At 39.9% G+C, this 21,629-nt stretch overlaps 1 protein-coding gene across 1 annotated transcript in view; it reads left to right on the top strand.

The window, feature by feature from the left end:
• The window catches only part of insrb (insulin receptor b), a 73,077-nt gene that overhangs the window by 2,093 nt on the left and 49,355 nt on the right, over window positions 1-21,629 (top strand). Inside the window, exon 2 of the mRNA XM_058639092.1 lies at window positions 17,922-18,470. Within this exon, the coding sequence (XP_058495075.1) occupies window positions 17,922-18,470 (549 nt within the window). The remainder of the gene's footprint in view (window positions 1-17,921; window positions 18,471-21,629) is intronic.

Genomic DNA, 21,629 nt, shown 5'->3' with positions numbered 1-21,629 from the left:
TCTGCAGTGATCTTTAGCTCCAGCTCGGACTCAAGCGTGGATGTCTTCTCCTCTGCACTGTGTGTGTCCTAAGTAGTGTATTTATCAATGGATCAGCGGTTTGAATTGTAGACTATAGCAGCGTGTAATCCAAACAGTACCGTGGTGCTCTGCAAGACACAGGGGAGAGACAGACAGACACAGAGATAATGACATCCAAATCGAATTCTGTTAAACTAGGAATTTCCCTTTTGAATTGAAGTGATGTTGCAGAAATATTGTGGTGCAAACCCCACCTATGATGATAGTCTGCTCTTTTCCTATTTGCAAAATTACATTTATGAAAACAAATAGGGAAATATCAGATTAGCCTTGTTTATTGAAGCATATTGTCTTACTGTCTGTTTTGACATCTATGGCAAAGATTCATGTCACTATTAATTACTGTTCCATTTTTAATCATTCAGAAATTAAATCAGCAAGTCATAACAGTTGCAAGATATTATTACCACTACTAAAAGGAGAGGGAATATTATATACATGTTTACTGTATATAGATAATGGCTGAAACATTCGAGGGGAAAGCCATCTAATTTCAATCTTAATTTTCAGTTAAATATTGCTGTGTTATTGATTTCGAACACTATACCATCAAATATATTGACTTTTATAATGCAATGCAAGGATAAGAACATAAGAATGCTTTAAAAAAGGCATAATAAATAATAGTCTTAATATTTAAAAATGGAATGATACAATTGCAGTCGATGCAATTTGCTAATTGTGTTTCTAGTTAATTAATCATCAGCCTTTAAGAGATATACACTTCTTCTAGCTCATAGCACAGAAGTCAAATAGAAAATCAAGACTATATATATAAAACTAAATCTAAAACAGAATTTTACATTTAACATTGATCAGTGGCAACACAAAGACCAGAATGAGTATCGAAAAGAGAATCTTATCATTCTTAAATAGACAGTGCCACGTGCCAACTCACTGCAGTAGTATCTTAGTTTGAATTAAATTATTTTCAGTTTGAAACATTAATTGTACATGCACATGTGTACATTTGTTTTGGAATTTAATTATGTACATTTACTTGTTTATCAGTTCAAACCTTTGGCCTAGAGTTGCCCTTTTGAGACTTGTGTTGAGTGTAGATGATGTGTTGCACAAGTCCACAAAAAGTTTTTTAGAACATGAACACAGTACAGGGTAAATGTAGAAATGCAGAAAGACCTGTTTAAAATGGAAGAACTAGTACCTCTAATCACATGACTGTGTGCTGCTCCATTTAGTTAACATTGTTGATGTTTAAACTTTGAGTCACATTTGTCAAAAGTGGCTCCCAGTGGCCAGGTTCAAAGAAAATGTTCTGGCTACTTTACACAGTTCATGTATGCAGACAGAACAGGGGCCCCTGAAAGGGGCTCTTAAGAGAAAATGTTGTAGGTGAAGTACTCTTTCTTTGGTTCTTTCTTTCTTGTCTTCCTTTTTCCTCTTTCTTTAACTTTCTCATGGAGTGAGGTACATCTCATTGGTTGTTTCTGGTTTCTGATTAACTCAATTCTCTGGGAAGTGACCATATTTGGCACTCTGGAAATGTTTACGCCTGGGGGGGGGGGGGGACAACAACCAAAATACCGAGAATACTTCATTCTGAATCCACACACTGCCTGACATCTGACATCTCCACCTCAGTCGTGGGAAAGAGGAAGCAGTATTGATATATAAACCATGCTGAGGCTGTGATCTGCTGACTGCTCACTGAACAATGTTATAAGGCTGAATGTGAGACTGGTCTTAGTTGATTTTGATTGGGCTGTTTGTCAGAGTTATCAGCAAACAGTTTTCTGAAGTAACCGCTGAGCTGTCTCCTAGTATAACTCACTAAAAAACAAGTTGTGCAACTGGGAGCCTTGCCCCCTTCTTGTTCCTCTCAGGCATGTAAGCACAGCTCTGTTGGAAAGGGGTAATATGTATGTGTGTATGTATGTGCTGCTATTTTCCACAGTATATGCTCCTTTAACCAGTTCTGTCACTTAGACTGTGTCTAAGCTGAATAACTGAAATGCACACAACAATTACTTTTTTTCACCCAGTAAGTGCAATGTTGTTTTAACTCTAATTTTTAAAATGAATGCAAGCTGAGATGCCATCTTTTTGTGTCTGTTCCTTTGATTACCCGTGCTCTCTTCGGTGCACAGTGGAATGTGTTTGAAGTGGCCCACCATACAGGTGCCCGTGTGTTTGTGTGTGTACACGTCGGTATGTTCCAAAAACAACATGTGCTGCATGCAGGATCTCATGTCTTGGCTCTTAATGTGCCGACTTCCGGGTGATGTATGTTTCCATGTATCTGTGTGTGTCTCGTGGCCACACATGAGAACAGTGTGTACTAGAGCAGCAGGCTCAAGAATGGGCTGCCTTGTTAGCACCAGCTCTGTGCCTTGTGAGGCCCCCTGAACTACCATGCTTTTCATTTCATCTAATGGATAAATTGTATGATGTGTTTAGTAATAAAATTAGCAAAAACTAATTAGCAAAATTAATAATCTAGTGTCATGAAACATAAAATCAATAAACATGCTAGAGGTGAAGATTGTTAGAAAGCAGGCTGTCAGTTCCTCAACAAAGTCCTTTATTTTAGACCGCCTTGAAAAGCAGTTTTTATAAAGTATGTTCTGGAAACAATTACATGAACCTCCACTTCCAACTATGTACAGACATACCTTCTTCATAGTGAAAGAACAGGCTGAACTTAATGAAACTTCCCTAACAGGATACAAAAGGAAAAATACACATTTACACACACCAACTCACCTGTCATTACTGCATTGGACTTACTAATGTAATCACGTGATTTCCGCTTGCTTTGCTTTCATTTGTTTTTCCTCAATAATGGATTTATCTGCTTTTGTGAAGCCTTTGTTTTAAAAAAAAACCTGCACTGTATGTTCAATGGAGTACACGCATACATACTTAGTGGCTTTTATAATGCGGAAGAATTTCAGTGTACGCTCAGGCAGTTTGTGTTTACAAAGCCAGCAGACAAATGTGTTATGAACTGAGGCTCCACCAGCTGTGTGTTCAGTTTTGTATGTTGGCCAGGAAAGTAATATGTACTGCTAAAGGAAATTAACTGTTTGGGTGTCTTTCCTAAGTGCTTCCTCCTCTGGTCTTAACTACCAGAGCGTCCCTTTCAACTTCCCCTTACTCACCAAAACATTTTTCCCTCTTGTTTGCACTTGTGTGCATATGCTATGCAAAGCAGGGGATGGTAAAACAAAACATGACCTTATGACTTTCTCATTTTACAATTTGATCAGCTGACAGGCAAATACATTCCTGCAGCATGTTTGCTCGTGTGTTCAGTTTTGTCTGCTTACGACAGACAATTTAGAACAAAGTTCACCCAGTTTTTTTTTTTATTTTAAGGTCATTTGAAAATGCTGACCTCTGTAAAAGCTCTGGCAACAACATCTCTTGATGTATTAGTTCATACTAAAGAACGAGCATTCATTGTACTGGCATCTAACAATGAGAATAATCAGATTAATTAAATGCTTTTAAATCAAATTCACAGTTTGAAACAAAACAATTAGTGAACCGCAGAAGCTTCAGTTTCATTCTTCTATTTGTGATCGTTCTATCTCCTGTTCACTTTAAATAATGTAACAAATGTTGGAAACAATTCATTTATTTCAGTTCTCATCCTTTCAGTAGGCTACAGTGTAGTTTATTGAAATTGCAATGTATACCAGAGAGAAAAAAACAAATACATATTTTCCCAAAAGTGTTCAGCCATAGTGTGTGGATTATAAAACTAAAGGACCACAACAATTTTTAAGCTCTCTTTTGTCTGAAATAACAACATGACCCACTCGCCTCACTGACCATTACTTAATGTTGAGTATATTATATACAGTATATATAGTTATTCTTAACTTGATCTAGTTGTCCATATGTCTTTATGATTAAGTGGGGCTGCACCTTTTTAATATAGCGCTTAGCAGATGACCTTTCTGATTCCCATTCATAGATGAAGTAGTGTGATAGTTTGTGTAAATCTCACTGCACAGAAATTTGGTCGTTGGGAGGAGACGAATGGGCTCTCTCTCTCTCTCTCTCTCTCTCTCTCTCTCTCTCTCTCTCTCTCTCTCTCTCTCTCTCTCTCTCTCTCTCTCTCTCTCTCTCTGCCTCTCTACCTCTCTCTCTCTCTACCTCTCTACTTCCCTCTCTCGTGGTTTGGATCTGCCCTATTTTAACCGTTGGAGATTTCAGAGTAAAACCCAACTTAAGTTAGCTCTGTCATGCAGGCATCAGTGAAGAGCTCTTTTGGGGTTGTTTGTAAAGCAGGAGCAGATACTTTGTAAGGCCATATCCACATCTTAATGTGGATAAATAGGAAAATATCTTATTGCCATTAATGTGTCCCTTTTTTCACTGACTGCATAAGTTATTCTGCCTTTTAAACAAACAAATTGGGTTAATTTTATGTACTCTCAGACATTCAGTTCAATTTTATTTGTATAGTGCCAAATCATAACATTAAGTAGTCATATTTGTTTTAAATGTGTGATGTGTGTAAGCCTCTGCATTTTGCCCAGAGTCATTATGTTTGAGTTGTGTACACAATTTATTAGGAGTTAATTTAATTACACCTGGCACAAGTGTCATTCTCCTCTTAAAAACAAAGAAAAAATACTTAAATTATAAGTATATAAGGGCACTGAGATTCATGGCTATGGTTGTTGGCATGTGTGTATGGCCGTCATATGACTGAGATTTAGCCATTTGACACACAGCTTAGTGAGTATTCCAGCAGTTAATTACAACCATAAACCCAGACACAGGCTCATAGTATTGATAACTGTTACTAAGCAGAGAAGTGGATGCAATTGGAATTGTAGCTATACTGTACATGATGGAACAGTTAATTGATAAATTTGTAATTACATCATTTACAGAACGAGGTGACTGTTGAAATTGAATGAAACCATTAAACCACACTTTTCTTCTTAAGGGCATATACAACACTACACTAACTTTTCACTGGAAAGATTCAGGCTGGTTGGCAAAATGCTAATTTAAAAAGCAAAGAAATAATACAAATACAAGTAAAACCAGTCAAGGTAAAAACCCTGGAGTTGGCACATTTGAACATTTTACAGTTTTCTTTTGTCTTATTTCTCTTTCAAGCATTAATTCATCTTCATCTTCATCTTCACAATCGACATACTGTTCTGTTCTGTTCTGTTTGCTCAGTTATAAAATCCCACCACACTCTGTAGTGTCTGCTAGCCAGTGTTAATTTTCTCATAACACCAGTGGTATCTGCTTTACCATTTGTATTTCTCTAGTTTAAAGTATCAGGGTTAAACAAAAAAGAGTTGCACTTTATGATGACATTATTGTAGTTGTTTTGAAAGAGCAGTGGCCAATAGCAAAGGTTCCTCATTAAGGCTGACTTTTTAATGTAAATTTGACAGTGGCAAATGTACATTATGGATTTAGCACTGGTGAGTTGGTGAGTAAAATAATGAATTTTCTTTCATAGCATTAGTAGTAGCTCCTAAACAAGAGGTCCATATGAGGGCTAGGCATGTTTAGTTAGTTAAATTGAGGGGAAATCTAACTAACTAAAGCAGATTGTAACACATTGTGTTTCCTCGGTTCTCTCATGTGTCCATTCCTTTTCTGTCGATCGCTCACTCTCCTGCTTTATGCTGGAAGTCCCTCTCCTCCCCTATCTATCTCTCATTCGCCCTCCCTCTTCCCATCCCTCAATCCCTCCCTCCATCCATTTGCTTTTACATTCGGGGTAAGAGGGTTCACTCTCATGCACTGATTTGTTTTTCTTTCACACTGTAGATGTGCACAGCCTGCGGACAACACACACACTTGTGTACACACACACACAGACACAGACATACACACACTGCTAATACTGTACCTGGGTTAAGTAATATTTACATTATACTACATTTACAAATTTTTCATCTAAAGCATCAAACAAGCAAGGGACACACAAAACTTACTTGAGCGTGTAACACTTGCACATTTTGTATGTGTCTGTGTCTTTTATGGGCAGTCATGCTTGTATGTGTAATTTGTTCAGTGGTGGTGCGTCTGTCAAGGTGTGGGGGGTCTGTTTTTGTACTGATGAACTGGCTGAGATGGTTACTATGGTGACAGCACTAACTGTGCTAGCAGTCGGCTCCAGCCTTCCCCCACGTCCAATGTCTAAATACACTCAAAGCCTCACTGCTTTTAAATCATATTAACCTGCATTTGTAATGTATGATGACAGAAAGTAGGATAATCATTTTGTGTTGTTTTAATGTAGCCCATAATAACACATTAATGAGTTGCCATTGCAAGTGTTGTACACTCATGGTTGTTTTGCCTCTCCTGGCCCCCAGAGTGCTGTTCTCTTTATGCAAACATAATCTCTCCTGATTGTTGTCTTGCTGCCGTGTGCATCTCTCCCTTATAAGATGATTCAATACATGTCTGGATACATAGGCCTTGTCATAATTCACGGAGTCTGGCTCAGACAGGAATCTAGCTCACCTCAATCAACATGGAACCTCCCCTACTTTAGCATCATGTAACGCATGCACACTCTTCCCTGCAGCCTCACCAACATCACAACAGATGGAGAGGGTGACGGGAACCACCTGCTTCACAGAGAGCTTTCCCAAAGTTCCTCTCACTGTACACCTCTGCACCATTTCACCCACATGTCATATAACCAGATGGGTCTGACTTTAGCCATGCCTCACATATCACTCTCTAAGCAGTAAATGTAACTTTTTAATTACAGAATATATGCTTGTATGGTTTTTATTGTTGTATTTATTAACTGGATTGTTTCGGTGTTGGTAGTAAAGGTTTTTGTTCCCCTCTATTGAACAGTACCAGCTATTTCATCCTTGGCAGTGAATCATTTAATAACAAACCATCTAATAATAGTGACACATGGCTATTTAATTGTGTTTCTTAATGCACCTCACATTATAAAGACCATGAGGTTGGGTATCAAAGTGAGTTTCAACCTGTCTGTAAAAATAGTGGGGTTGTTAAGTCATTAAGTTGTTCAGCAGCAGGTTAAGTCAAAATCTAACATTCTTAAGAATTCAGTCCAGGCCTTGTGTTCTTAATACCATTGGATAGTTGTTGATGTGTGTGCTGTGCCATAATTTGCCCTTTGCTGCTATAACAATGTTTAACTGCTAATTAGGAGGACAAAAGTGGAGTGAAAGGATTGTCCCAAAGTGGTAGAGCTCTCAAGAGAAGATACGAGGGACTGAATCCAGGATAAAAGCGACAGAGATGAAGAGCTTGCACCTAGTTTACGAGCTGGCATCAAGCATTTCTAATTCACTTACAGTTAAAGGGGTCTCATATCAAATCAGACCTTGCTGTTAAATGACAGCATAATTAATGGAAGTCATTTTACAATATCCGCAGTGGCCACAGACCCTTTACTCCAGGGACCAGTCTGTCGTTGGCAACAGTGACTGATTTGTTGATCATTTTGAAAGCCAACATGACTCAGTCATTTCATCTGTGCCTTACCTAGCCTGCTCTGCATATCCCATATGGAAAAACCAACAGAGGAACGCTGCTATTGAAAAACCTTGCTGTGGAAAAACAAACTGCAGGGAAGAGGATAGTTGTGCATGTTTGTTTATTGATAACATGTTCATAATAGCAAGTTCTATAAAGAGGTGGCATCACAAAACAAAAGTGAATCTGATTTCTGAAAAAAAATAAATCAATAAATCATAACCCGAGGCACCAAAGATGTGAGGACAGGCCTGAGCAATGGAAAAGGTAGCGGGAGGGAGAGTTGTGGAAAGAAGGAAGCAGAGTCAGGATGTGTGTCTGCATGTTTGTGTATGTTTGTGTATCTGAGAATGTGTTAAGTTTTCCTGCAGCAACCAGTGAGAGCTGGTGGTCTAAGACAAACAAGCCATTAAACTGACCTGGGCCCTTTGCTCTCCATCCCTCCAGCCTACCCTTTGCTTCTCCCTGTTCTCCGTCTTGGTTTGTCGATTCTCTTGATGTGAAATCTCTCTCTTTGCTACTGTATCACTTTGCTCTCTACATCTCTTCTTGCTTGCTTGCATGCATGCTTGCTTGTTTCCCCTGCTTGTTAACTTGTCTCTGTAAATAGTCTCTGGTTGATACACACATCCACACTCAAATAATTAGTCTCTTTTAAGGCAGTTTAAATAATATTTCCTCCTCTCTGGGTGTTTTTTCTCTTCATTTTGAATTTTTGATTCAGCTGTAGCTTGCACTTGGCAGCCTTGCAGCAATCTAGTCAAATCAATAAGATTTGCTATGCTTGGCCATTCACTACACAGGGAAACACCTCGACTAAACCCAAGTTAAAACTACTGAGTGTAAAAGAAAGAGTTGTTATGTTAATTTACAACATGGGCTGGTGTCCCATCAGTTTTTTTCTTACATGGCCATTCACTCATATTTGTATTTGTCTCTCCTGATGTTATTGCTGTGTGGCTGTAGCTGTATTAGCACTCCTCCTATCTAGAGGACATTAGCAGATACACAGGCAGATTTGGAGGAAGAAAGCAAGCCATATGGGATGGAGGACGTAGGCTTGGCAGAGCCACCAGGCAGGCGTAGCTCATCCAGCCTCTTGTGTAGCCCTGGTTTGTGGGTCGGAGAGTTGGTGGGGCCGGGCCCTGCAGCTGCTGCTGTGTGGCTGCAAGTCAAGCAAGGATACTCAGCCCTGGCTGCTTCTCTCATAGGCTGAGGCTCACCACACCAAGACACTGCACTGCGCTCCACTTGCTAACGTGGGAAGATCAAAAGGAACATCAGATGTTTTTTCTATTACTCAGTGTGAGTGAGTGTGTGTGTGTGTGTGTGTGTGTGTGTGTGTGTGTGTGTGTGTGTGTGTGTGTGTGTGTGTGTGTGTGTGTGTGTGTGTGTGCTGTCTGTCTTGCACTTTGTCTTCAGCACAGTCCAGCCTGCAGTTGATTACCTGCTCCTGTTTCATAGTCTTGTGTTCCAAAATGTTATGTCAGGAATGCTGCTCCCCTAACATGCTTTTTATTTGTTTGTAGTACCACCTGGTTAAGCTGTTTTGTAAGGTGTGGCCTGAATTTTTCAGATTTTTCTCTTTTAGTTTGTGTGTTACCAGCTGTTCCATTGGTTTCAGCACAGGAAACACGCTGACTTCATTAAATTAACAGAATATAAAGTATGTGGCCCTGTGCATTTGTTTGAAATGAAACGTTTTGACGTTAACTGTAAAGTGCATTGTATTCGTAGCCAAAGTGCCAGGTTTTTGAGTTTATAGTGTTAGTAACAACTGCAGATATTTGACCCTTTCACATTGAAGAGAAGGGACTGTTGTCACTGGTGGTTTGTGGGTTTTTTTTCAAGTGGGGATCATAATTTTGAGTTATGAAAAGTGCTGCTAAAAAATAACATTTCCAATAGTTCTTCTGAAATTTCTTTCTCACTGATTTCTGATGCATGTTAACCGAAAAGATAAAAAAAATGCATGATTCACAATAGTTGAGTGTCTGACACATTAAAATATATCGATGCCAACGCATGAGCTAATAGCAGCTTAAAAAAACCACGAGGATTCACACACAATCACACATCTGTAGCACAGCTGTGTAGATAAAGTTAAAAATGAGAATATAAAAATGATATATATTTTAAATATATGAATTTTCATTGTCTGGATGAGACATGTTTTACTTTCAGTCTACAAATAGCTACTTAGTTATTATTTTTTGATGTTTGGGATAGAGGATTTATGGACACAATGTTGCTATTATGCATATGCTACAATACTGTATGCAGATGTCAAACAGGTTTATTCTGCTGTATTTTCCTCCACTTTGCTTTTACACCTTTATTTTCCTTCCTCCTCCTCCTAGCAGCTACTGCATAAGTCCCAAGGTCGAATCAAGCTCATTGGAACTAGAAAGTAGTGAGTCATTGTTTTTAAAAACAAGTGACAGTGACCACCTCCACCCACACACTCACACACACCTGTTTTCACTTCCTCATTCTTTCTCTCTGTTTACATTATGTCTCTTTGTCTCCCTCTGTCTCAGACTAACTCTTCTTGTCCTGCCACCCCCCCCCCCGACCAGCTGGACGGTAGAGAGAAGAAGGCGAGCCAAAGTCACTAGTGTGATCTGATTTAGGCCTCGCTTCTCTTGGCCAGCCATCTGACAGCACATGTTGCTCTTTTCTACCTGCTTCAATCTGCCACAGTCTGGCCCTCTGCCACAGCTGTAACGAGACCCAGCGTTGTATATAAATAGGTTAGGCCAGTTCTCCTTGCCATGCTCCTCAATGGGAGGCTGAGGCAATGGAGGAACAGGTGCTTCAACCCACACACTCCCTCTATCTCTGCTCTGTCTCCCTTTACAAGCCCCCCAACCTTTATCAGATGTCCTTAAATGTGGAGGTACACGTTAGTCAAAATGCGCATGTTGGCTGCACTGGCCTGTCGTATTTGGTCATTGTTTCTTAACAAATTTCATGGCTCACAGAGTGTTATTTTGGTCCTTAGCTGTCTTTGTTTTGGATCTTCAAGTTGATACACGTTAATCAAAATATCTCATGCAATTTCTCAGCATAATATGTTTTTTTTTTTACTGTACAAACCACAGCTTGGCAGTGGGCGCACAGGGAGCTGGCTTTACTTCTCAAGACTTTCCACAGCTATATTAACAAACAAATGCATTTTTCCACTGGCAGTCTACTTGGCACCACGGTTGCATATTCTCTCTCCTGGGGTTTGTTCAGCAACTGAGCTGTTGTCAAATCTATAATCAGCAGATCACCTCATCAGGAGCTATGTGTGTTTAAGCTGAGCGAGAGAGAGGGGGGGAAACTTCTCACAGTCCAGAGTTAGCTGCCACCTGGTTTCAAGACAGTTCTAGTTTCACGCTAAGCTAACATGTGGCTGCCCTCTGCTACAGTGAAAGGCAGAGGCAGGACAGGCCGTGGGCCACAGAGGGCTCTGCTCTCACCCTCTAAAACTGCCACTGTGATCCACTGTCTCACTGCCAGCCAGCACTGGGCTAGCCGGCCAGCTACTGTTAGCTGATGCATATTAAATTCTCTACAGGGAGCACAACTCTAAAAATAAGAGAAGATTTTTTTTCTGAAACTGTAGCTACACTATAACGGAGGGCGCTCACTGAATAGTGGAGATGGCAGCTTCTTTCAGAGATAGACATTACATCGGCATGACCTCAGCCGCACTGGTCATCCTCATTCCTGAACTGAAATTAAGTTGAGTTGATCCAGTGAGCTAATTCTGCTTCATATTTTTATTCCCACTGCTTAACAAATGTCACATCAGCCAAATAATAATAAAAAAAGGTTCTTGTTTAAAAATCTTTATAGCTAATTTGATTGTCTGTACAGTTGCTAAGTAGATTCTTGAGACATTGTATGTGCAAATTAATTTTGATTCCATATTATGTGAAACACAAGGACAGTATGAATTATTTATATACAAAATAAACTGAGCATGTACATTAAATGCTCAGTTTTCAACATAAGAAACACAGTTTCTTATATACAGCCTCTTAGTACACTTTATATTCTTTTTAGTTAAGGACCTTCAGTATGTTTACATACAGTTTAATCGAGCTAAGACTGGCAATATACATGCGGAGGAGAAAATCGATTTATTGGCCGTGTACGTCTGACTCTGCCTCCATAGGTGGCGCTGTATCTCTCTATAAGCTAGTACGTATTGGAAAAGTTCCCTGTTGACCTTTACATCACAGAAAAACAAACGGCGAGATGGATTGTGCGATCGATCGTGCTGTGGTTCTGTGTGTTTCTTACCTGCTGTACGTGTTCATTTTCCTTGAATTATGTTTTTCTTTTGGATTTGTGTGGAGGATGGACTATCACATTATGTTAACATACTATTAAAACATATCTTGGTTTTTACAACATTAAAATATTGCTTGTATGAACACCAGGAGCTTTTGCCTTCACTGGAACAGTTCTTGGCATTTTACGTAGTTAATGTTACAGTCCGAATGTGTGAAAAGAAAGAAAACAATTGCTTTTTTAATGCATTTATTTTATTTTCAAGAGACATTCTTGAGGACACAGGGTTTATTTTTTTAACCAACCAAAACTGTAAGTTAATTATTAAATTGTTGTTCTCCCCTTTAAGACGTGCGTTCCTCCTCGTTTCATCTCGCTGTGCTTTCTTTCTGTCTGACACCTCTTGTACCTCCCTCCTCCTGCTCCTCTCCCCATTCCTGCTGCCAAATTAAGTGTCAAACAGACAGGGAAGGTGGGTGGGCTGGCCCACATTTCTCCTTTAGAGGTCCACAGAATAGTACAGTACATTCTCTGCTGTGCTCAGAACCCCCCCCCCCCCCCCACCAAAACCTGGCTCATTAGAGGCTGATTGGGTTGTTGTTGTAATTAAGGGCTCCAGTACAGCCAGTGAGAGCACCAGGCTGTCTGCTTATGGGTGGTCTTCAGTGGGAGGGTGAACTATAGTGGGGTCACTGTCATTGTCCACCAAACTCCCCCACCCATACACTGTCGACCAGCTTTTTGTCTATATCACAAATGAAGCGTCAACCTGGATTTATTTTGTTTATGTAATTTATGTGATACAAAGCCCCAGAGCATTTTGTTTTTGACGGGTTCCTTTCTTTAGATGACACCGAAATGAAAAACTGTGCAGCAGGTGTCTCTTCTTCTGTCTCGATGTCCGCTGTTTCTGTCTGCCATTTTGTCTGATAGTTTCACTCATGCTTGATTTATTGAGTTTGTGTTAACTTTGGGAATACTTCAATTATTGTTGCCATTGCTATGTTGTTTGCACATAAATCTCTGTATATAGTCACGTGTTAGGGACTTTGAGGGTCTCTCTTGCGGGGACTAAAATCTGATGGAAATGGAATGGAAACCATGACATTTTAAGGTTAGGGTATGGGTACGTTGTAGTTATTGTTAAGATAAGATTAAGTTTCCTTGAAATAAATGTAATGTAATGTCCTCTGTGTTTGGGCACGTTGGCACACTTGTCCATAGCTGCCCTTCATTCATGCGTGTGATCACCAACCGCCTTGTAGGTCTCTTACGTCACTCTATTCCTCCCAAGGCTCAGGTTACACTTTCACCTCCCTCACTCACCCACCACCATCTCCCTGCCCCCTCTTTATGTTTTCCCCTATGTTTGCCCATGACCTCGGACTCTGTTTCCCCATTCGCTCCTCTTGCGTGTCCCCCTGCTCTTATACCTGCAAAGCAAGAGGAGATGGCTCATTATTTTAAAGACACAGTGGCTGTTGATGCCAGCTGCTGACTACATAACCACCCTTCCTCTAATCCTTTGCTCCCCCTCTCCCTCTCCTCTTCTCCATCTGCCCCCCGATGACCCACACCCCCTTCTCCTCCCCCTCTGTCTCATTCCCGTCAGTCGAAAAACACGACTCCATTTTGCTGAGGGAACTCCCAGCAGCACCGTCTACTGCTTCCCCTCATGGCCCACTAACATTTCCTTGTGACAATTTAGCTTCTCCAACAGGAGCTGGACATACACGCTAGCCCGTCAGTCTGCCGTGCAAGAAAAAATACTTAATTGCATATATCACACTTATATAATATTGTTAACATGTTTCTTAGCTGCAGTTGGAGAAGTACATTAATGTGAAAAGGTCACACTTGTGTCCTCCTTATGTGTCATAAAGAGGATTGCGGGCAGAGGTGAGTTGCTCTCTGGCCCCCATGGTGTTGCGCGGCGTTGTTTGTTATGTTGTCACATTTCACAGTAGGTATCCGGTTAGTATCTAAAGCGAGTGGGTGACCTGTATGATGTGTCCAGGAGATGAGGAAACAAGAGGTAGAGAGGTGTATGGTTGCTATTATTGCTGGGAATAACACTCAGTGCCACATAGTAAAAGCAGAAGAGGTTTTTGTGAGTGTTTTGGTTTGTGCTATATCGAGAGTCCAAAAAAAAGATGGTGTGGCCAAACCAAGCCGTCTAAATTGTTTGAAAGAGTTGCTCTTGTTGTTTTAACCTCAGTCTAATCTGTTAAAATGATTAATAGCTACAATGGATTTATCGTAGTTGTTTTTGGCTGCAGGAAAGATGGGCTGCCAGCAGACATGTCCAAAACGACATGGATTAATTGGAATACGCCATTTAAATGTTTCCTCCACATTCTAGTGTTCTACGTTTTGACAAATGTACACAGGTCTTTCAACAGTTATTTCACTATTATCACATAATTTCCAGCTGCTCATAGAGATATTTGTGGATTTATATTGCAGTATAAATTTAATTTAAATGATGGCTGCATCAGCTCCACAGGCTGTCTGTTCAAGGCACTACCCCAGATCTGAGCAAAGTCAACTCATGCGTCACTCGTATTCTTTCATCATCATTGCAAACGTACTGATTAGTGTCAAACAATTTGGGGAGAATATTGAATTGTGATTTTTCTGACAAATATTATTGGTTAAATAGTCACTGTGTAATGGTTTTAAAACAAAATGAAACATTATTGCACAGCACCCTCAAAATATGACCCCACTATATTCTAATGCAACAAGAGAACTTATAAAATAAATTGTTTCCAACATGTATGGATTGTATTTTTGATTGTTATGGAATACAATATAACGAACAATAGAAAAATAAATGACAACCTTTGAGATTTGCTATTTGTGTACTTTCAAATGGCTAATGAGGTTGTCTTTTACAGCACCTAACATGTTGCTATGGACGCCTGTTTTCTTTTTGTGCTGTAGTTTAAATCTCATCCAGTCGTGGGTTACTTAAAGATCCATAAATTTTTTTGGATATCCAATCATCCACATTATTTTTTTTTTTTTTAGAGGTTTAAGAAGTTTTAGAATTAGTTACTTTTGCACACACACCACTTAGTGATAGTGAATTCCGCACCCTTCCTGGGATTTGAACTAGCGATCCAATGGGATGACTTGTGTTGAGTTTCTATGCTGAGTCGAGTTTCTATCAAGTCGGTAGTTATGCATTATGCCATCTCGTAGTGATGGGCATTTCAAATAAAACTGATGGTATCACTGGGTATTATATGAAGCTTATTCCCAGTCTCGTCCTGATCAAGGCATTTTTTTTCCTTGCTGCTGGTCATAGTTTGTACCTGGACAGTTGACATGTTTGGTCTTGCTAACCATTAACAGAATGGGAAGTTAACAGGTAGCTTACACATGGGAATTGACCAGGGCCAATAACAATCCAATGAAACAGCGCAGTCCACTGCAATGGCTGTTTTTTTCCCATTTTACAATGCATGTTTTAGTGTGATTGATTTTTTTTTTAGTGAGTGCAAAGTGGTGGTGGGAAATTGAGTGTAATAAATAAGGAAAATAAGAAAAGGTGGCAAGCAAATGGGGTTCACACCATTAAGATGCATGAAAGACACTTACAGACAGATTGTGATTAGCAGATGTGTGTCTGAATCATCGATTGAAAACAGCAGACTGGATGGAGACCATTAGATGCTTCAGTGATAAGCAGTTCATTACATACTGCATGAACACTCAGGCCCCTTCCCAGTGTTTCCTTTTCTGAAAGATAGACTGGTTACACCAAGAGAATGCCTCGAAAAAACAACAGTTTCTGTTTGTGTTGTCTATTTGACCGACACATTTTTACACATTCACATTTTGCTTTTGACTTTCTCACACGCCTTTTTGAGCTTTTTTTCTTGTAAATAGCCACATTTCAAAATAGTTCTCATCATAAATGATCTTATTTAGACCATGTTGGCAGACTGTATTGTTGATGTGGTGTACAAGTGGTCAGGTCGTGTGAACAAATTAGTATTTCATCTCTCCCCACTAACAGTGAGTTAAATGATCATGTTCGTTGAATGTAAATGGCTTTAGATTAACCACAAATTGTGCAAATAATTCTGTCATCTGTGTCACATCAGCTGTCACGTCACTGTGTCAAGCAGTTAATCAATTCTCTTTTAACAGCATGATGGACACACTTGTTGAAAGCCTTTTAGTTTTTTTCTGGTTGAGACACATTCCAACTTCATGAACCTTTTTTGCTAGTTTTTTTTTTTTAATAGAAAATAGTTGTGGCAATGCATTCAGGTTGTGTGTGTGTCAGGGTTGTCTATTTGTCTCTTTGTTGCCTGATTAGTAGCTAGATGAGAGTATAGTACAGAATGTCTCAGACCTAGTAAAACACCTCAGTCAGTGAGTTTGAATGCATGTTAAAAGTCAGATTTTAGTCAGATTTAGATAATAATTCAGTTTTCATAATGTCATGTAAACACATTAGTCAGATTAAATCGAGCTAGTCTTTGTTGGACTAACATACCTGGATAATGCGATTCATAGTCCGATTACTCCAGCGTGTATACGCTTTAGTCTGACCTGGTGTTCTGTGCGTGCACCAACATTTCCTTCCTTTTCTTTGACCGCGAAGTAGAAGGAGATGACGCATAAACTGAACGATCCATCTAACCGTCCATCTCACCGTTCACTGTTTGTTTCTGTGACTTAAGGTCAATACGCAGTAACTTTTAGAGAGATACAGCGCCACATACGGATGCGGATACTCGAACTCTGCAACTTGTCCGATTACCTGACTCTGTCGGACTACGACCGTGGCTCGATTATACTGCGCATGTAAACTTTCTGAGTGTTATTTGAATCCACAGCCACAGCTGCTTGGTTGTTGTTATAAAACTGTAACTGTAAAAATCTTTCTTACATCTGCCAAATATATGCTTAAATAGTGAAGCATCCTTCATTTGTAATTTTATTTTTTCTGCTGTAGAAATGGAAATGTGCATCTTATTATGTGTCACAAGCAACAGAAGTGTCCTCTTCTCCTCTGGTGTGTGTGTTTGTGTGTGTGTGTACAGCAGTTAAATAGTATGAATGAGCATGGATAAGCATTTGGTTCAAGGCTTTGTTTCTGTTTAACTCCTTCATGTCTGCTTCATTCAGACGAGACAGTGTCATGCAGCAATTTTCTCTATGGAGCAGTACTGCTTTGTGGTTGTGTAGAGAGAGAGTGGGAGAGAGAGAGAGAGGGAGGAAGGGGCGGAGAAACAAGGAAAGGGAGAGAGAGAGAGAGTGCACTTGTGGCCAGTCAGACTGTAAAGGTTTCATGAATGGCACTGCTCTACTTTATTTAAATTACCAGTGTTTTCATTGCTTGAATGGGGGGGAATCTGTTAGTCTATCAGTCTGAATATCAGTAGAACTGAGTAATTTTAGATTGTGGACAAAACCAGACATCATCATTTCAAGGTTTGGGAAACATCGTTGAGATTTCTCAGCATTTTCTGACATTTTATAGACCAATCTACTAATTAATTAATCTAATTTAAAAAATAATCATCGTATTCATCGATTATGTAAATAATGGCAAGTAGCCGCCTTATATTTGTTTCATACAAGGCATCCTGGCAAATTCCCAGCTGAATCTATTTGGGCTTTGGGCTAAGACAGCATCACCCTTGGCTTTATGATGGTATGATTAAAAATGACGACATTTTCATATTTTTTTCTATAATTATAAGTAATGGAAAAACACAGGAATTGTTCAGTGATGATTACGATATCCTGTATGTGTTCCTCTGTTAGGAACATCTCTGTAACACAGTGCAAATCAAGTCTCCAAATTTCTAACTAACTTTCTAACACACCTGTTGTGGAGTTAGGTACTTGACACTGAAGTGTTTCAAGGGTCATATTATTTATTTTTTTATTTATTTAATTTCATTTATCATGAATCAAAAGAAGGTGGGAAGTTGAGAAATGTGTCTAAATAAGACCCAAGTATACATCTGTGAAATTTAACTAAGCTCAAAGTTATGACTGAAATATACCTGCTTCTCACATCTGTGGTTTTCTTATCTCTCTTCTTCCAGTCTGCCCGAGCAAGGACATCCGGAACAATGTGGCCAACCTTCAGTCTTTAGACAACTGTACCATCATCGAGGGCCACCTGAAGATTCTGCTTATGTTTAAAACCAAGCCCGATGACTTCCGAGGCCTCAGCTTCCCAAAACTGAGAGTGGTGACGGACTATGTGCTGCTGTTTAGAGTCTACGGCCTTGAGACCCTCGGTGATCTGTTTCCCAACCTCACAGTGATCCGTGGCAACAACCTCTTCTTCAACTACGCCCTTGTGATGTATGAGATGCTTCAATTGAGGGAGGTGGGCCTTCACAGTCTGATGAATATCACCCGGGGTGCTGTGAGGATTGAGAAGAATTCCGACCTCTGCTACCTGGCCACTCTGGACTGGTCCAAGATCCTGGACTCGGTGGAGGACAATTTCATTGTGGCCAATAAGAACGAGAGGGAGTGTGGAGATGTGTGTCCTGGCACGGCCCAAGGTCAGACCATCTGCCAACAGAACACCATCAATGGACACTTCAGGGGACGATGCTGGTCGCAGAAGTACTGTCAGAGAAGTAAGTGTTCATCTATGTTCACGTGTCTTTAAAAACTGAGAGTGTATTCAGTCTGTTCCTCATACAAAGTCGATCTTGTCTGGATTTTAAGCTGGCCTGACAGTGGAAATATTGACAAGGTGCACACGTCATAGTTTAGCAACTTTTGCTGGATCCCATCATACCCCCATGGTAACGTGGTCCATCGAAACTCATGATGAGAAAATACACTTGAGATTTCTTCCATCCAGACATCAATTAAGGCAACTGACGTTGTCATTCCAAATGGTTTATGTCATGATTTGTGTGGTGCAGACGGCTGCTGCTAATATCAGCAGCAAAGGGTGGTGGACACACCATGCCCTCTGATTAACATTCAGTGACTGGATCATTGTGGGTAAGTGATCTGTAATTATAGGCCGAGAATCCACTTGATGTGTGAAATGACTTCACTGCATTGTTGAGTTAGGGGCCTGTATATTCAGAGATTATGGGAAGAAATTGCACTGATAGAATGAGGCAAGAGTGGGAGAGTTGACAGACAGGCATAAACAGCATAGTAATGTTGTACAGTATGTTAGATATTGTACAGATTTGATCTCCTTGCATTTAAAAGAAGCTGTGGGCTTGTTGGTTGCTGCAGCAGCTGCCAGTGTGTTGGCCAGTCAGTCAGTCTTTTTTCTGCTACCATAAAAGCAGAGCGTCTTTCAATAGATGCACATAGGAGAATGCTTATTTTTTTAGGGCGATTATGGCGTGTGTTGGTTTTTTCTTTTCTGTGTCTGACAGGAAGGCTAACTTTCAAAGCATAATGACCTCGGCCATGTTTATACTTGAACAGTGACTGTTGCAGCCCGCCTTTATAATGTTGGCTTCTCGATTTTCTGCCAGGTCTGACTGTTTGGAAAATAATACAGGAAATGGCTCTCTGTGGGACTCAGTCTCCATCTTGATGCACATACAAGACACATTTAGGGCTATAGATGTTGGAAAAGTTGGGAAAAAGCTGTTATCATAATATGCGAGTAAGATGATCTGGACATTCGTATAAGAGAAAAACCTCTTTGATTTTACTCATTGCAAACCTATGAATTAAAGCTATATAAAAACTAAACTTTCTATACTGTAAAAAGTATGTTTAGAGATACCGCTTTACTGAAAGTTGGTCATAGTGAATTTTTGTTAGCTGCTTCTTTATGAATAACTTAACTGAGGCATTGTTTTCACATTATTTTATTTGAAGATTGGATAGGATGTTGGATATGCTGTTAGCACTTTTACAGTTGTTGATGTTTTACTGAATCCTCTTAAAAAAGTTTCTCCCAAGTGGAAACCTTATGTAAATCTTTTGAAGTTTGATAATCACGGGCTCTGAACTTGGTTTCAGAGACAAACAGCCCTGACATTAAGAAAAGGAATGTCGGCTGATAAACAGGAGGAGTGTGTACAGTGCGTCAAAGACCATGTTTGCATGTGCGTTCATGTCTCCTTGGTTTCTAATAGGCCAGGAGAGAAGGTATGACGCTGAGCCATGCATCATGTGACAGGCACCAGTTTAGTCGAGAGCCGTGTGTCAAAGTAGGAGCCATTTCTAGAACATGATGCAATGGTTGTCTATCCCTGCAGCTGGGGGAGTGTGAGTGTGTGTGGGCTATGTGTGTGGGGATGATATGTGCACACTTACTGTAAATGTTTGCCAGTGTTTGTATGATATGTGTACTTAAGTACATGGCCACAGTGGAGGTGAGAGCTCGAAGAGAGTAAAATATTACAGCTCTGAATACATTAATGGTAAATTATATTGAAAATATAATCCATTATCTCTTTAATCTGGTTTAATTTTGTTTTATGTTGCATGGTAATACAGCGGTAGTTGTTATCTTCAGCCTTACAATCGAGATGAAATAAAACTATGTGAGACAAGAGAACTGCTACTCACTGAAAAATGTGCTGGTTTGTGGCGTGAGGATGTTTAATTAGGTTTCTGTTAAAACTCACAGTTTACAAACCCATATGCACACATACACACGCATGCAATTGTGTACCCTCACAGACGTAGGCACAGAGTGCAGGAACATTAGATGGGGCATTTAAGTTTATGTGTGAGTGGAAACTGTGGGGTTGTATTTGTTGTGCTTTTACAGGGTTCCTGTTGCCTTAGGTGAAAGTCAGCGGAGAGCCTGCATTCCTCTGATCTCATACATGCTCCTTGCAAGCAGGAAAACCACACTGTGTGTATGTGTGTGTAAAAATGTCATGTTAAAATGTACATGGTCCTTTAGGAACTTCTTGGAAAAGAATAATTACACTAGACTAAGATGAAACAATTGGGCATAGATGAGCAAGAAACCATTGATAAGGCGTTATTTGGTATCACAGTCACTGGCCAGCACTGTGCTTGCACAACACACAACACACACACGCACACGCACAAACAAGAGTTACAGATCCACTTCTCTGTGACAAAGGCCACAAAAGGAAAATGCCCTCCTTTCATAATTAGACCTTTCAAACGGTTAGAGTCACATAGTTTAAACCTCTGATGGTGGTCGATATGAATGGGTCAATGTCCTTCATCCAGCATGATGACGTTGTGACCCTCCTAACTAGAGTTGAATGCAGGTTGATCATCGCCCAGCTTTAGTCAGCAGTAGTGATCTGGATACAGTTTTGAGACAGTGATGTTTTCGCTGACATTAAACTGTCCAGCTTTTGCAAAAACAAAAAAAGTGACACAGGCAGTTGTTGGGGCCCACCAAGTGAACTGTATTATTATTTATTAGTTATTTCTATAGACGTATAGTTATATGTAGGAGTCTCTCATTAGTGATAAACCTTAGACTGCCCATGGAAGGGACATCAATTTTACCCTTGGTTTTGTAAGTAAAGTAAAAAAGCAGGAAAAAAAGGTAATTAGTGAAATATGGAGTTGCTGGCAGATAAATCTTCTTTCCGTTCATCACACTATGCATAATGCTATGCTAAGCTAATGGTTTCCTGATCATAACTTCATAAATAATGGGCAGTCCTGAAAGCATTGTCAATACTTTCATCTAACATGGCTAGAAATCAAACAAGCATACATCTGAAAGCATTTGAACCAATGCTTGTATATGTTACAATTAAAATCTGTCATTCTTATGCTGCTTTTTCCAAGGTAATCACATTATTGTGGTTTCC

Source organism: Solea solea, chromosome 9, assembly GCF_958295425.1.
Source record: "Solea solea chromosome 9, fSolSol10.1, whole genome shotgun sequence".
In the NCBI taxonomy this organism is placed as follows: Eukaryota; Metazoa; Chordata; class Actinopteri; order Pleuronectiformes; family Soleidae; genus Solea; species Solea solea.
This window is presented reverse-complemented; position numbering and strand designations above follow the sequence as displayed.